At 34.4% G+C, this 18,192-nt stretch overlaps 1 protein-coding gene across 18 annotated transcripts in view; it reads right to left on the bottom strand.

Annotated features, from left to right (window-relative positions):
- Positions 1-18,130, bottom strand: part of Sdccag8 (SHH signaling and ciliogenesis regulator SDCCAG8) — a 245,983-nt gene extending 227,853 nt beyond the window's left edge. For 7 of the 18 annotated variants that reach the window (XM_058575172.1, XM_058575166.1, XM_058575165.1 and 4 more), the window contains exons 1-4: positions 17,931-18,130; positions 7,327-7,479; positions 6,148-6,233; positions 1,773-1,886 (exon numbers count right to left, since the gene is read on the bottom strand). In XM_058575172.1, coding sequence (XP_058431155.1) covers positions 1,773-1,886; positions 6,148-6,233; positions 7,327-7,479; positions 17,931-17,997 — 420 coding nt within the window. In that variant the 5' untranslated portion in view covers positions 17,998-18,130. Of the gene's footprint in view, positions 1-1,772; positions 1,891-6,147; positions 6,234-7,326; positions 7,494-13,043; positions 13,103-17,930 lie in introns of those variants that run through there. The other 11 variants (XM_046432485.2, XM_046432487.2, XM_046432491.2 and 8 more) reach the window with 5 other exon arrangements.
- Between the last annotated feature and the right edge of the window lie 62 nt (positions 18,131-18,192).

Genomic DNA, 18,192 nt, shown 5'->3' with positions numbered 1-18,192 from the left:
AAAAGACCCAGAGGTGAATTAAACAACTTCTTTAATTAATTAAACAACTTGTTTCTAAATCTTTAAATGTTATTTTCTTTCTATTCCTTCTTTGTTAAAATGTCTAATGCTTTATCTGACTTTCAAGTCTTCTATAATCTTCCATTTTTCCAGTTCAGCATTATTTTCATTATTTCTATGAGACATACTCCATGGTAGGAAGACAGAAAAGATGTCGCATGGGACCTACAAACAAACTATACTAATCCTAAATATATAATTGTTACTGTTCTTTACAAAACTTTTTCTCTTCCCTTCTGCTGAGCTAGATGGTTTCCTTTAATGAATGATTCAAGATCCATGTCTCCCATAAAAAATATTCCCAAAAACATGAGCTTTTTGCATCCTTCTTCTCATATTATAGCTAAAGTTTATGCCATGAAGTAAAGGAAAACATATATTCTCTATTATGTTGCTATGGTGCTCATAGGTAATAGTTTTTTGTCTTTTCAACTAGATGGTAAATTTATTATTCTTTATATATTTTAAATTTTATCCATAGTATCTTTAGTGATCAAGAGATTCTTGCTAATGGAATAATTATTATGATATTATTTTGGTTTTACTGATAATCCAAGAGTACCTAAATATTAATGATCATGTACTTCAAAAACAAAGAGAAAACTAAATGTTGAGATCAGGGACTCCTTTGTAAGATCAAGATCATGAAACATATAAAGCCTCCTTAAGTTACATACTGGTCTTACTGGGTATGACAGTACACACCTGTAATCCCAGCCATTGGAAGGCTGAGGCAGGAGTACTGCCAAATTCAAGGCCAACCTCAGCAACTTAGTAAGACCTGTCTCAAAACAAAAAATAAAAGGTCTTGGGATGTAGCTCAGTGGTAAAGCGCCCCTGGGTTTACTCTCTAGTATCAAAAAATAAGTAAAATAAATAATAAAAAAGTTACAAACTGGTCTTGCATCAAAATGTTAAAAATATAATACATGATACAAAAAATATCAGCAATTCCCATAAAATATCACATAATTCAATCCTTAGCACCAAAATGACAATATCCAAAAAATTATTTTATATATGTAACAGATATTTTACATATAAAAATCATCATCTGATTCACAAATAATACAAAAATCGAAAAGGAAAAAATAATGAGAACAAAAAACTAAAACAAAACAAAAACTAAAACGCTAACATTATCTTGAAAAAGTAGAAAGGTTCTAATGGAATTAATGACATCACCAAATTGCAAATAGTCAAACAATATAACTCTTCAGAATCACAAATATGGGGTAATATTCAATTTCTTAATCATTACTCAGTATGAATCACTCTTAATCAAGTTCAAGGTAAGAGCCTTAAGAGTGACAATGGAACAGATTTGGTCTACCAGCTTAGAATCCTCAATTATTGTACCACAGCTTCAATAAGTTGACAATTGTGGGAGAATGATTGGTCTTAGTATTCCAAAGTATTTGCCATCTGGTAGGCTAAAGTAAATGGAGTGGAAAGGAGGAATTCTGAAACATGAGAGCATATTGTGAAATCATTAGACATAGTACTGGGAAATTAAGCAATCAGAAATGGCACATTCAAGAATATCATCCCGAAGACAAGTTCCTGTACTACATTAGTCTTTCAATAATATAAGAATAGCGATTGGCTATGGACTGCTACAAACATGAAAACTAATGATAGCAAATTCTTATTTAAGGCATAATTGACATAAACTTTAATTATGTAAGATTAAATTTCTAAAGGGAACTTACCTTGCAGAACTTGACTTCAGCCTCTAAATGATGAATGTATTGAGATTGGTCATTAATGATAGGAACAAGGTTGTGTACAGTAGGCATATTAGTTTCCTCATATTCTGATGATCTCTAAAACAAAAAAAGGTAAATTATGCATGTTTGGATTTTGCAAAAAATCAGCTGATACCTTCTCCAGATTTAATTCAGCACATATTTGATGTAAACAGAGATCAAAGTGTAACTAATAGTATTTATTTCTCTATTCTATAAATTAAATATACAAGACAAGGGGATATGAATATCATTTTTTACAGACAGAAAGTAAAGATTGTTATTAAAAGCAATGGAAAGTGTAAAGATGCTGGGGTAGGATAATTGTCTTAGAATGACTTGCCTATTGGAACTGAATACAAAATCCTATTCAATAATGCTGTGATATGAGGGACAGCTCTCTCTAAGAAACTGCCATGGAAGAGAACTGCTAGCTGAAACTGTAGATTAGCTCACTGAAGAAAGAGATTCTTTAGATAAATGTTTGAGGTCAAATGTATGTCAATAATGTAAAATTCCATTTCAAAAAAGATACTTCAGCAAAACATTTTTTTTTGTTTTAAATTTTTGATTCTAGTACTTAGGCAATTCTAAACTGTGCTTTTTTTTGGGGGGGGGGGAGTATAGAACCTCCAAGACTAGAGCCCTAAAGCAGAGATAAACTGCATTGAGGAGCCCAATGAAAAGATTCCCCCAAAAGTTCTAATACCATTTAGCTCTGTAGCTAAAGTATTTGACTTTTTTTTTTAAAGAGAGAGAGAGAGGGAGAGAGAGAGAGAGAGAATTTTTTTAATATTTATTTTTTAGTTTTCGACGGATACAACATCTTTGTTTGTATGTGGTACTGAGGATCAAACCCAGGCCGCACGCATGCCAGACGAGTGCGCTACCACTTGAGCCACATCCCCAGCCCTAAAGTATTTGACTTTTAATGTATATCTTAGCTTATTTTAAATGAATATTATAAAATAAGTTTTTTAAAGGAAGAAATATGGGAAAGGAAAAATGAAGTTCAACCAGTTAAACAAGAGGAAAGTTTGAAATGGACAATCTTTCTTTCTCAATCATTCTGGTTTTCAGTTCAACAAAAATTATGAACAATCAAATATCAATTAGAAATAGCTTTATGTTTGGGTATATTAAATTTAAAAAACAAAGAAACTTTATGTATGTATGCATGTACATATATATGTATTGTGATTCTAGGAATTGAACACTGGGCCTCATGAATGCTAAGTCAGAGCTCTGCCATTAAGCTGCATCTCCTGCCTCAAAAGTAGCTTTATTTATTTACTTACTTATTTACTTATTGGAAGTATTGGGAATTGAACCTAGGGATGTTCTACCACTGAGCTACATCCCCAGTCCTCTTTACTATGAGACAGGATCTCACTAAGTAGCTCAGATTGCCGTTGAACTTGAGATCCTCCTGTCTCAGTCTCCTGAGTCACTGGAATTGGTGTGTGCCTTCATGCCCAGCTAAAATAACATTAATTAAACAAACTACCTGTGGTGAGTAGAAAGCTAAATAACTAAGACATTACACTTTTACATTTGTCACATATATATGTTCATACAATAATCTCTATTTGTTTGTTTGTTTGTTTATTTATTTATTTTTATGTGGTACTGAGGATTGAACCCAGGGCTTCGCCCGTACTAGGCGAGTGCTCTACCACTAAGCCACAACCCCAGACCTATAATCATTTTATATTAATAGAAACAGGTTCAGAATGTAGGCAAATATGAACTAAGTACAGTTAGTCCTCCATGTCTGTAAGTTCCACATCCATGGAGGATTCAAACAATTGCATATCAAAAATATTTGAAAAACATACTTAATCTGTACTAATGATGTGCAGAGCTTTTTTCTGGTCATTTTTTCCTAATAGTATAGCATAAAAACTATTTACATAGCATCACATTGTTTTAGGTATTTACATAGCATCACATTGTTTTAGGTAATCCATTGGTGATTTAAAGTATATGGGCAAATGTAATATGTTATATGAAAATACTATGCTATTTTATGTAAGGATTGGAATATTCATGGATTTTGATATCGAAAGAGGGGTCCTGGATCTAATCCCCAAGGATATGGAGAGACATCTGTGTTCGTTCCTATGCATACATAGGAAAAAGTCAATGTGAAGAATCATAAATTCAAGTTAATACTATGTGGAAAATGTTCACAAACAATCTGTACATCCTTTGACAGGCTTATTGTAGTTTGGATATCCACATATTACAATAAAATGTAATAATATCTAGATATACTTTCCATCTCAACAATACCTCAGTTTTACTCTCAATACACCCATATATTTCTGATATATTATACTGGCTATGAAATTGCATTCTAAAGCTACAATATTAAAAAGTATATTATTATTATTATTATTATTATTATTATGGCTTATAATCATTACGTGTAGACTGAATACAGTTAGAGTCTAAGTACCAATCTTTTATATATCTTCATATATATAGACCAGTGTATTTGTAAACAATTTGTATACTAAGCAAATTCTCTTGATTAAAGTTTTTTGCCTATCCTGATTCAATAAACTCCATAATATCACTGCTCAATTTTATCTTTAAAAACTGAATAAGCATGTATGAACATTAAACAGATACAGCAAATTCATCTAATAAATTTAAAAACATCCCACCCACTATTGCTTAAGAGCATTCTCGAAACCATATGTCAACAGTAATAAATTCAATGAATAATAAAATGTTTTATTAAAATTATAACCTCTATCTATAAATATTAACAATGTATATACAATACATTTCTCTAAAGTAAGAATTAAGCACATAAGTATGTATCAGATGGAATGAAGTACTAATATGGGGGTACTATTATAACATTTTCAGCAGTGAGTAAAGGAAAGTGACACATCTGTACAGTTTACAGCATGTAGGCTTTTTATTCAACTATTACACAATTTGAAAATTCAAGTTGAGCCAAGAGTGGTGGTGCACATCTATAACTCTAGCCACTTGGGAGGATGAGGCAGAAGCATTGCAAATTTAAGGCCAGCCGTGGCAACTTACTGAGCTAGTATTGTTGCTCAGTGGTGGAATGTCCCAGTACCATTGGGAGGAAAATAAGAAAGGTGGTTATTACTGCATTTATGTCATACTTCATAATTCAATATTTTTAAAGAATTCTAACTATATAATCTTATTTTATTATTTCAAAAAGTCTGTGAAATAGGCACAATATCCTTAGAGAGAGAATGTGATAGGCCCTATTTAGATCTAAGGCCTAGATATTATTTTGACCTGGTCTTCATCCTTCCCTCACACCTATCTCAGCCTTTACCATATAAAATATTTCAATAAGGAATAATACACTGTATTCAAAAATAAAAATCAATCTCAGAATAGAGCATGACTTCTCATATCACACTCTTTTTTAAAAAATATTTTTTTAGTTGTAGATGGACACAATATTTTTATTTATTTTTGTGTGGTGCTGAGGATTGAACTAAGTGCCTCACAAATGCAAGATAAGCACTTTGCCACTGAAGTACAGCCGCATCCCCCATATCACACTCTTTTATAACTATATATTTTAACATGTAGGATAATGTAACACACTTTACTTTTGACATTCAAATTGAAAGTATCATAAAAGAGTGTTAAGATCATAATTAAGTAACATCTTAAATGATCAAATACAGACATGATTCTCTAAAGAAGAAATAACTCAAATATTTTACTTTTACATTTGTCATATATACATTCACATATTCATACACATAAACACACACACACACACATGAGTGCGCACTAACAGTTCCAAAATACATTTTCCAAATTGTTTCTTTCTCACATCTCCTTCCTTCCTTCCTTCCTTCTTTCCTTCCTTCCTTCCTTCCTTCTATCCTTCCTCCTTCCTTTCTTTTATTTTTATTCTTATTACTATTGTTATTAATTTTTCAGTACTGGGGATTGAACCCAGATGCACTTTCACTGATCTATATCCTCAGTGCTTTTAAATTTTGAGACTGGGTCTTGCTAAGTTGCCCAGGATAGCCTTAAACTTGAGATCCTCCTGCCTCAGCCTAAATTGCTGGGATTACAGGGGTGCACCAGTGCACCTTGGTTTTTCACATTTTTTAAGAAAATAATAAATTAAGAAAATTAGGTTTACCTCTGATATGTAAGTCTCTTTTCTTTAGTCAAAATAGTCAGATGGGAAATAATTTATTCAAATGCTTTATACTATACGCATGATCAGAATTGCTTATAGCATATGCTACTAAAATGACATAAAAACAAAACAGAGTTAGAAAACTTTTGTCAGGTTACAAAAGGTGATACTCACCAAAGGGGGCATTTTTTGTTTTCTTGATGGAGATATCTCATTTTCCTTACTTGCTTGCTGATGCAACATAGCTTTGAGCTGTTTAACTACAGAGCAAAAGCAAATGAATTCATTGACTTTGAGACCATGGTTTATGCTATAGTTTTGATTTTATATGTCCCCCAAAGTGCCATGTGTTTAAAGCATAGTCTTGAGCTCAGTGCTACTGGGAGGTAGTGGAACCTTTATGAGGTGGGGTTTACTAGTAAGTCTTTCTGTCATTGGAGGGTTACCCTTGAAGAGGATAGTGGGACTCAAACTCCTTTCTCTCTCTTTTTTACTTCCCTGCCATGAGGCAAGCAGGTTTTGCTCCTCCAGGTACTTCCACCTTGATGTATTGCCTCAACACAGGAACAAAACTATGGGGCCAATTAGTCATGGACTGAAACTTCCAAACCTGTGAGTCACAATAAATCTTTTTACTTTATAAGTTTATTTAGCTTAGACATTTGTTATAGTAATAGAAAGTTGACTAACAACTTATCATCATCCACCCATTCTTTGATTCATCCAACAACCATTGCTTAAATTTCTATTATGCATCAAAAATTATGCTGTTGACTTGGGATACAAAGACAAAGATACCCCTTAAGAGCTAAAATTCAGTGAGCAAAAAATATAGACTAATAGATGTAGAACAATAAAACAAGTTTGGATATAGACTTTGAACTATGCATAGTGTTACAAGAGGACACACATAATTGTGCCTGTTTTCACAGAGAAGCTAACGCTGTCCAGGTGAACAGGAGTTCACCACGCAAGAAAGGGGGAGAAAAATTCTAGTTAGGATGCATTACATGTGTAAAAGTACAGAGGCATACTTAGGAGGTTTGTATGCCTAAATTATGGTTTATGAGAGGGATGGGTAGGATGAGAGTATAAAAAAATAAGACTAGAAATGTAGGTTGCAGCTCTCTAAGCAAAATATTGTTATCTCATCTTAAGGTATTTGGACTTTAGCCTATAGGCATTAGGAAGTCAAAAAGAAAAAAAAAATTAGTGAAGAAACTGTATTACCTGATTTGTGTTTCAGGAATAACATCCTAGCAGCGGAGTGGAGGATGGGATGGAGTCAGTATTCTGTAGAGTTTAAAGTACTTACTATGTGTCATTTAGGCTAGGACTGACATTATTACTTACCGGCATGGCTATGTTGCAGTTCATGCCAGGCTATCTCAGGGTCCTCAATTCCTACATTGGTGCTAAAGGAAGGATCCAGTGCTTCTTCTTCAATGGTGACATCACCTTCTCTCAGGGCACATTTCAGTTGGTGAATGCTTCTGCTGGCCCGTTCTGCAAACAGACATCTGATGAAAATCAAGGCCGGTAAAATGTGAGCAGTCACATGGACACTTGTTCAAGATAGCAGTCTTGAAAGAAGTATCAACTATTTCTGGTACAGAATGGAAAGAGGAGAGTTTTGTTTCTAGTCTGCTGAAGATTGTGCCAAAGAAAGTGAGAGAAGATTAAGTTCATGGATTAGAGGTTAGTCTTAATGGTCGCTATAACTGCAATTGTTGATTTCTTTTTTATTTTTTGTTTAATATTTTTAGTTCTGGGGATTGAACCCAAGGTCTCAAGCATGTTCACCAAGTCCTCTATGAGTGAGCTTCATTCCCAGCCCCCTCTGATATTCACTATATATAGCACCTCCAGCATAGTTTTGGAGGGTCAAATGGCAGTTTCCCCACTCTCAAGCAATAACCAACCTGGGGATCTGGAGATGTGTTCTCCTTCCTCTCAGTGCTTAATACTGTCCTACCCTACCTGGAAATAGAAGGGTGAGTTGGGCAGAACCAGTCAGCGGAACTCAGTAACACTAAGTTCTGACCTAGGGAAGCCCCATTATCCCTGAGGACCTGATGCCCTTGCTTCACCAAGAGACATAAACTAGCTGGGCATGGTGGCACACAGATATATTCCAAGCTATTTGGGAGGTCAAGGAAGAAAGATCAAAAGTTTCAAGGCCAACCTGGGCAACTTAGTGAGATCCTGTCTCAGAATAAAATTTTAAAAGGACTGGGGATGTAGCTCGGTGATAGAGTGCCCCTGGGTTTAATCCCTAGTACCACCATCGGGGGGAGTGGGGTGGGGGGAAGAAAAAGAATGAACTACTTATTCTAGTTTCTCAGTTTAAATCAAGATTTGTACAGTTGAAGTGATTATGGTGGCAATTCACACTATAGTGTTTCTTATGTATTGTACTCACATTCTTGGTTAGTATAACCCCTCGAAATGAAGCTTAAACATGGTAGCACATAACACTTGTTTCTTTGATAATTCATCTCCCTCAAGAACCCAGGCTTACTTCCTTGTGCCCTTATATTTTGAAAATGAGTAGGCCTTTAACTTGTATTAACCAGCACAAGTTACACCATGAAAGTCCCAGGCCCCATCTTTTTTTACAAAGGATTAGCAGCTGCTGTTTCCTTGATCTTGGAATGTTTGATTTTAGGAGCTGTTCATCTTGTTGAAGAGACCTGAGAAGAGGCCACACGGAGAGGAAAGGCTCTGAGACTACATGGAGAAGGAGAGATGCCCTTCACCACCATCACTCTACACCCCAACAGTCCAGTGTAACTGCTAGAGGACTCCAGTGTCAGCAACCATTTAAGTACAATGGCAGGAAAAAAGATCTGATTCATGTATGAAAGCACATTTATTAACATATATTTTACAGAACCTTGAAAAACAAATTTCTTTTTCTCCAAGTTCATTCATTTTCAGGTTTAAAATAGAAAAACATAATGATATTAATTAATAGAGAAGTAGTAGAGTTTCTTGACTTACAGCAAGTAATTTTCTACCTTGATTAATCTAAAGAAAACAGGTCTTTCAGTCTAGGTTAAACAATGAAATTCTCTTTATTAATTACACAAGAGACTCTGTGAATTTATCATTACATTTTCTCTACATTTCTCTATTTATATATAGATCTTTTTCTAACACAAACTTGGTGCTGATTACTAACCAAGTATGGTCTCTTCTTACTTATCCTGAATTTAAAGAAGCACAGATAAGAAGTATTCCTAGTTTTCTCAATATAAGGAACAGCAACAGGTTCCAGCAGCTCAGAATTTTCTAAAGAGACTTAAATCTATGAATAAAGCACTGTTGTTATTGCATCCATTAGAAAGGAAACAGAGGATTTGACTAACATTAAAAGTATGCTCCATGGAGCCATCAAAATGACTTCACTTCTAAAACAAAGGATAATTGTTTATTTATATTTGGTCTAAATAAAAGCTAATAAACTATATTAGGAAAAAGAAAGAAAATCTGAAATAAAAATCACAAAATTGAAAATCCCTACAGGTAGAGCTCTTTCAGATTACAATGATGGCAGTGTTTTAAGGGCCCTTTAAATCTTTTTTTCTAATATTCTTGTTTGGTATTTTGAAATTCATAATATTAAAAGATGACATCCTAGACTGTACAGTGAAAATAATGAGATATAGAATTCAACAACTATCCCAAAGGAAAGTGATACACATAGCTTTGGTTTTTTTTTTTTTTTTGCAACTATTGACTCAGTTGTGAGGGTCAGAGAAGAAGAGGAATTTGCAAAGGACCCTGTCCCAAAACTAAGATGTAAATGATAACTTTTAAATTATTTAAATACAACATTTTAAAATATATATATACATATATATGTATATATATATACATATATATGTATATATATGTATATATATATACATTTTTCAAACCTATACACAGCAACATCTACATAATTATAAAGTATGAATAATAGTTAATCCTGAAGAATTGTAACTCTAAGATGATTCAAGATGGATGAAATTCCATTGCTTGTCTACTGGAGCCATTTAATCTGAAGCTTCCATAAGCCTTATTATGAACACTATTCCATAAATGCAGTTATTTTCTGTTTAGACTTAAGGAAACCAGATTAACAGGAGGTTCCAGTTATCATTTCCTATCCCACTGCTAATGGGGCACAGCTTTATCTAACCGAGATAGAAAGGACATTGACTTCCTCTTCTCTCCTGAGAGGACAGTAGGGTATTTCCAAATGATCTGATTTCTTCTCCCCAGCACCAATAGGCTAAATATAAACTTAATTATAAACAGAAATACAAACAAACCCTCTGAGTCTTACAGATCACATGAACATAAGTGCAAGTAAATAATATTTCTATTACTCCATTATCCAAACATCAATCAGAACAATGAACACTTAAAAAGGTTCTTGAGCTAATGACTGTAAATTTAATCTCTTAGTTACTTTCTTAGTCCAAGTTCCCTATTCCTATGTTCTAATTCCCAGCTCACCATTGAGCTTTTCTTCATCAAGATGTTTTTGAACAAAATGTAAAAATTTCTCAGTCTGAGAAGGATCACCAACTATATTCATATAGTGAATTATTAATTTCTACATTCTCCATCTGTCTTGGGAGATGTGTAAGAGAATTACCCTAGTGACAGGGAGAGGGAACCAACCCTATGAAGTACCCAGCTGTCTCTGAGAAAACAGTCAATGAACCATTCCCTAGGCTGACATATAAGATACACAGCAGTTCCTGGCACAAGCTTAGACAAGGGCAGATGGCAGAAAAATGAAACCATAGCTAGATAAGAGAAACATGTGTCGGTCTACACATAATGGGGCCACATCCTAGTTTGGAAGATTGCCGTAACGGTTTTCTAAGAGACTGACAGATAGCAAAACCAAGGTAAAAACAGCATAATCAAAAGTCAGACAAAGTCAGCTCTGTAAACAGCAATAGTGAAAGATAATAATTAAGTACTACAGATAAATGAAAAAAAATCTCAAAGAAAATACTATCATAATACTGTAATAGTTGAAAACGTGCTTAAAGTGGTTGGCACCAGTAGTAAGAGAAAATCTGAACAAGAATGTAGAATCTTTAAAAAAAATAGTGTCTAGAAGATCATTAATGATGTAGGGGAGTTGGAAAATCCCATGAGATTGGCGATATCCATTCTGAAGGATACACCTGACATTTCTTTGGCACCAACTGAGAAGACTTATGCACCTGTCACTTCCACTGATAAAGAATTCTAGCTAGACTGGCAGAAGAATGTGAATAACATCACCAGCCAATACAATCTGTATCTTTAATTGTAATTACACCAAACTATAAGTCTTGTAGAACCATGGCTACGAGCAAAGTCTTAACTACTTCTAGATCATGGTTTCTCAACCTCAGTTCTATTGACATTTTGACCCTGATAATCCTTTTTGTAAGGAGCTAGGTTATGCATGTTTAGCAGTATCCCTGGCCTATATGCACTGGCTGTCAGTAGCACTCACCTCTACCCTCAATAGTAACAATAAAATTGAAAAAAAAAAAAAGGTTTCTGGACAATACTAAATGTTTGCTTGGTAGAAAAATTGACCCTGACTGAGAATCATTGGTTGACATCAATAAAACAAGATAGCTAGTATTCAGTCTTGAGAAAATAATTCCATTACAATCACTACATTATTATATTGTAACTGTAGCTTCCATTTCATGAAGAAAGGGCAGAGCAATGAGTTACTCCACCACAGTTGTCATGATGGGATACTTCTTATATAGTTGGCAGGGATAGGTGTTATATACACTGTAATCAGGAGCTCAGAATTCATATTAACTTAATTTTGTTTCAAGGCCTAAAACAATGCAATATTTACTTTAAGACCATTGCTTTAAATATTCCAGTGGGCCTTAATGAAGTTCCATCATAATTAAGGTTGCTTTGGCACATGTATATGTGCATTTTGAGCTACCTTCTTTACCTATGGACACCAAAAAGTTATCACTAAATGAAAAGGTGAAAACCTTAGCACAAAATGGGGATGTATTTGAAGTGCAAGTCTTTACACATCCAAGGGAGAATATAATTATTCTCAGTATCTCAATAGTTTGTGCATATTTCTACCCCAAAACACGTGAAAGTGCCCTTACAATTTCATAACACTTTATCAAAATTTTGGTTCTAGATATTCCAGGAAGGAATACTTATTTGTAAAACATTCTTTTCTGCCTGACAAATCCTGTCTTCTGCCTATTTTATCTCATTAGTGTGGAAAAAGAAATATGGGATTTTTCTGTTGTATTTTTGTTTTAGTAAAATAAAAGGTCATAAAACTACTAAAAAAGCCAATGAATAGATATAAAAATGATATAAAATTTAAGCTTTATAAACAAATACCAATCCTTATATGTGTATATGCATACACATTACGTGGCAAAGCATATGCAAGATATCTAAGAAAAGAAAAATATTGAGAAAAGAGAAAAATAAGTTCTATGAGTACATATCAGAAAAAGGACTTCACTTAAGTTATACCCATTTTCTTAAGTCTGCTAAAGGTCCAGATGATATCACTGCTGGCTAATACACTAGCTAAATTCTTGGCTAGTAAGATTAACATAGTCCTTGTACAAGATATAACCCCTTCTCTGGCAGGAGGAAAACACTTTGCAGGATCTGGAGATATATGCCAATCAGATACAGGGAAAACACAGAATAACAACATTATCTCCAGTTTTCTTGAACTAAAGTAAATTACAATGAAAAGGAAACTCCCCAAGATTATGTATTTTCCTCTCATATTCACCACCATTCAATATACTTAGTTCGACTCCTTACTCTCATTTTGTAAGAGAGAAATAGTCCAACCGAGTGTTAATGGAAAGGACATTAGTGATCCAGGGGTCAGAGAGTAATCCCTACAGGGGCAAAACAGGCTCTTCAGTGTGTTTTGCTTGGATCTCTTTTTGGAAAAAGAGGGGGAGGAAGGGAGAAGAATAAAGGAAGTAAGCAAAAAAGAAATTGGAATGTTTTTAGAAAAAGCATAAACTGTCCAGTTTGGCCATAAGCCTCACCTTTCCCAAGTGTCTTCCACTGACTCCTTCACTCCAATGCTTTGTCATCTGCTTGGCTCCTAAAAGGCAATAGTTCTCATATCCAGTCCAAACTTTTCATTTTACAGATGAGGAAACAGGAATCTAAGAACTTGTTTAACCTGTTACGTCCCAAGTTTTTGATTTTGTGAACAGAATTACTTCAAAATTACCATATGTGGTATATTTGTTGCTTGATGTTAGTTTTTATAAGGAATTCTACATTTGGGATAATGGAATCAAGTAGATCAAGGTCACATAGGTGGTTATCAGCAAAGTAACAGTAATGTAAGTGACCTGCTTTCTTGCTACACATTCTCTTCTCTGAATCCATCATACTTTTTGCCACAAATTCCATCTAGAGGCTGAAACATCAAAGTGTTGAAAGGAAAGAAAGAACTAGTATACAGAATGTATATAAAAACTATGTGTTCCTGTCACATTAAAAGTTTGTTTCATTTCCATTTATGCCTATCCATTCAACCACAAGTGGCTAGGTACTTACTACTTGAATAGGTGAGTCATGAACATAGGTGTTGTTGATAAAGCTATACCCATTACCTAACAAAGAAGCAATAGGTAAGACATGATTCTATTATTAAGGTTAGAACACTGTGTTCTAGCAATTTCTATTCTTTCTAGTATCAGGTTCCTATGCTAAAGTGTGCAGAACTTAAAACAGAGAATGGGTTGTCTTTTATTCAGGTTTTTCTTGACTATAAACTAGTATATTTTATACTGTATGACCTGATACAATGATTCTTTGAATTTAAATTAGAAGAAGGTAATTTGCAATCCTCCCCAATTATAAATGTATTTCTTAAATCGTTCTGTGGATCTTGAATTATGTCTATCTAGAGAGTAAATGAACACATAATCATACTGTCAGAAGACCTCCCAAATTACTTCTAATTCTATATTGAACTTTGTGGTTGCTAAGATATCAGGAATATGTACACTTCTTATCACACTGGATCATGACCAAAAGGAATCTGTCAGGCAATGAAGGTTTCCAGTTTTTCTACCAGGACTCTCATTTTGAAGGAGAGTCAGTTTATTTTCTCTAATTTCTTGCAGAAAGGTCACAGTCAAACCAAAGCAAGAGCAATCTGGGGACACAATCTATTTTATGGAACGGAGTGTTGCCCAATTTTATAAATGCAAAGTCAATTAAGATCTTTAAACAAACAAACAACAACAACAGAGATTTTTGGAAGGCTCAAAAGGGAAAACATCTGAAAAGTGTAAAGAAAAGGATGAGAGATAAATGTGGAGTCTGTACATGGGCTTCCTATTTCCATGGATGCTTTAGCATCACTGGAGTCAAAGAGAGGTAAGAATTCCACTAACATTTTAAAAGCCAGAAAGTCAACTTTGTCTCTGCTTTTTCACATCAGTATTCCAAACACTTAATATACCATAATAATGCCCAAATTATATTTAAAGTAAAGAATTAGAACAAAGGATAAGAAAATTGAATTACTATCATGGAAAATTATAAAAGCATTTTGCATTTTTATGTAACTTTCTCGTGAATAAAATGAAAAGATACTATTAATTATTATATATAGTTATTTCAAAATCACAGGAATAAGCAGTAAGAAATTCCCAACACTTTATTATTAGCCTTCCATTAAGCATGAATTAGACAAGACATTTTGGTAACAGAATTTTTAAATTATTGGGAACACTCAACATAATGAAGTTCCATATACTGAATGCACCATACTTTGATTATTTAGAAACACAAAATTTTACTTTAAAGAGAATTATTCTGTTTAAAAGTGGTAGTTTACACTTGTGAAGAATTTTTAATTGTGCTTAAATTCAGGGTTTTGTTTTCTTCTAGAAGCTGTTACACATTAGAAACTTACAAAAAGAAAAATGCTATATAAATAATATATCCCAAACCCATTTAAAAATTCAGGTTCCAACCTAGATGCCCTTCAATAGACGAACGGATAAAAAAAAATGTGGCATTTATACACAATGGAGTATTACTCTGCATTAAAAAATGACAAAATCATAGAATTTGCAGGGAAATGGATGGCACTAGAGCAGATTATGCTAAGTGAAGCTAGCCAATCCCTAAAAAACAAATGCCAAATGTCTTCTTTGATATAAGGAGAGAAACTAAGAACAGAGTAGGGACGAAGAGCAGGAGAAGAAGATTAACATTTAACAGGGATGAGAGGTGGGAGGGAAAGGGAGAGAGAAGGGAAATTGCTTGGAAATGGAAGGAGACCCTCAGGGTTATACAGTGGAGGGGGTAGAGAGAGAGGAGGGGAGGGGAGGGGAGAGGTGGGGAGGGGGGATGGTGGAGGATGGGAAAGGCAGCGGAGCACAACAGACACTAGTATGGCAATATGTAAATCAATGGATGTGTAACTGATGTGATTCTGCAATCTGTGTATGGGGTGAAGGTGGGAGTTCATAACCCACTTGAATCAAAATGTGGAATATGATATGTCAAGAAATTTATAATGTTTTGAACAACCAACAATAAAAAATTAAAAAAAAATAAAAATTCAGGTTCCATTTTTAATTCATTGTTAAAATTATGGCTAAAAACTTTTAATTGTTTACCTTTTTTCTATCCCTTTTTAGTAGTAGTGAAATGCTTGGACTATCCTTATATTGTTATTAAAATTAAAATTTATTTAAAAATTTATTATCTTTGACAGCTGGGCCAGTAGCACACACCTGTAATCTCAATCACTGGGGAGGCTGAGAGAGGAGAAGCCCATCCTCAGCAACTTAGCAGGGCCCTAAGCAACTTATACTCTACTTTCATGTACATCTAAAAATAACAAATAGAAAAATTAACAAAAACAAAAGCAAGGCCAAACAAAAAAATAAGATAAAATGGGGGTAGAAAAGTAGCCAAGTGCACCTGGGTTAAATCTCTCCACACACACATTATCTTTGAATGAAAACTCTTCCTTGTTATAATTATGGAAAAAAACCCAAAGCTATTATAGATGTTATTGTAAAATTAACTTGATTTAACCACTTTACTGCATCAAAATGTCTTACATTAAATTCCTCCAGGGATTACAAAAAGTTTTAAAATAAGGTCAAAGGAGAGGTTAAAAAAAACATAATAAACATAATAAAAGAAACATAATAAACCTTTAAATAAGGTTAAAAGAAACATAATGGAAAACAGAAAATGTTTACTAATCTAAAAAATCAAATAAAATCACTCATATCATTGTGCACAACATTTTTCTTGCTTACAAATGAAATACTGTTTCAATATCTAATAGCTCTTCAAACTACCAGTAGTCTGATGAAAATATTTATTAAGACCAATTCCTTTACTCCTGCAGTTTGAATACTTGAGAATGTTGACAGTTTGTTGCATTACTGACAAATGTAGACAATAAATAATAACCCTATAAAGCTTAGAGTCATGAGAAGATTAACTTTCTAATCTTCTTGAAAAATCTTCATTTCACTGCCATGTACCAAACATAAATAGCAGTTAATGTGCCAAGCACTGATCCTTACTGCATTTTCAATTGTAGTAACTAAAATATATATATAATATTTATAATTTCAATTATACTAATCTATAATTATTTTACTTTCTTTTCCACTAATCCAGAGACCCATAGAGATAGGGACTTGATCTTGTTCCATATTGCAAATCAGCACCTAGAATGCCTAACACATAGTGGGGCACTGAATTAATATTTTCTGAGTATATTGGGTTCTAAATGCCTTAAGTATCTTTGTAAATGTTAGTTATGACCTAGGTGGTTTGAAAGTTCAACAGAATAGGAAATAAAGTATATTATATCGACTAGAATAAAGCATCTTTAGTGAAATTGTTCTTTTTGTTTACATGTATATGTCCACATAATTGTGCGTGTATGTGGTGCTGGGGATGAAACCAAAGGGCTCATAAATACCAGGCAAGCCCTCCACAACTGACCCACATCCCCAACCCTGAAAATATATTTCTTTCTATGGGGTAACATTTTTTTTAAAGTTTGAAAATCATTGCTTTATGTGGATTATTTCATTTGCTTCTCATAATAAATGTGCAGATAATACTATAGCTTCCAAAACACAGAACGGAGATTTCCAGAGGTTGTAGACATTGTGTAAGATTACAAACTGCAAATATGGACAACACTTCTAAGGGTAATTGTTCATAAGGTACTGCACTAAGAAAATATGCATTAGTTAAATGTGATTTCAATAACAGTAATTATGACTTGATTAATAAAGAAAAATACAGGCTTTGAAAGCAGACAGGTCTAAATTTAATATCTGGCTCTGCCACTAATCTGTTGTGTGGGCTTTGGCCTATAATTTAAACTTTTTGAGCTTCAATTTCCTCTTGTGTAAAATAAGGATACACAGATAAGATTATTTTAAGTTTTAAATGATACTGTATGTAAGTGGGCTAGACCAATAAGTAGAAGCTACTGTGATTAAAATAACGTTTATTCTCTCTGGTCCTATAAGTAACAGTCAACCCACTACACCATTATTTGAATGTGTAAAAAGTGTGAATCAGGAATATGTTGGATCAAACATCAAAACATGGGAACTGGGCAAAAAAGGGACGGAGCTGTCCAAGACTTTTTGCTGGCACTGACTGAGAAAGATGCCAAGTCAAGATCAGTCCACCTTGTTGGTTCTGGTAACTACGGAAATCAAAGGAAACAAGGTTGCTTAGCCGTAAAAACAATGTCACACTATTTCATCCTCCTCAATATCAGAGCAACATTCGTCTTCTTCCTTCGCAGCCTGGCTGGAGCCCAAACCAGGTGTTATGAAAGGCACCAGGTCGGCTCCCGCCCACTAACGACCTGGGCACCTACGGGCTAGGCACAGAGGTTTGGAGCAACTCACCCCTGAGACTCCGTTGATATTGCCCCAGAATTTCCTCCAGGGTAGAGTTCCCTGGGGAGTCCGCCATGCACAGACTCTGGGCCCAGAGATGGGAGTTACGCAGGGAAATGTCCAGCGCACTCCCTTCAGAGAATAGGCCTAGCTCCGGCTGAACGCCCGCCTGCTTCCTGCCGCTGCTGTCACTGGGGAGTCTTGGAACCCCGGACGGAGGTCCCGGGGGCTCTTCCTACCCACTGTCCTTCATAGCGAATGTCGGGAATTG

Source organism: Marmota monax, unplaced genomic scaffold, assembly GCF_021218885.2.
Source record: "Marmota monax isolate L192 unplaced genomic scaffold, Marmota_monax_Labrador192_F-V1.1 WCK01_AAM20220418_F8-fsc00090, whole genome shotgun sequence".
Lineage (NCBI taxonomy): Eukaryota > Metazoa > Chordata > Mammalia > Rodentia > Sciuridae > Marmota > Marmota monax.
Note: the sequence above shows the minus strand (reverse complement) of the source record. Positions and strands in the feature narration are given on the sequence as shown.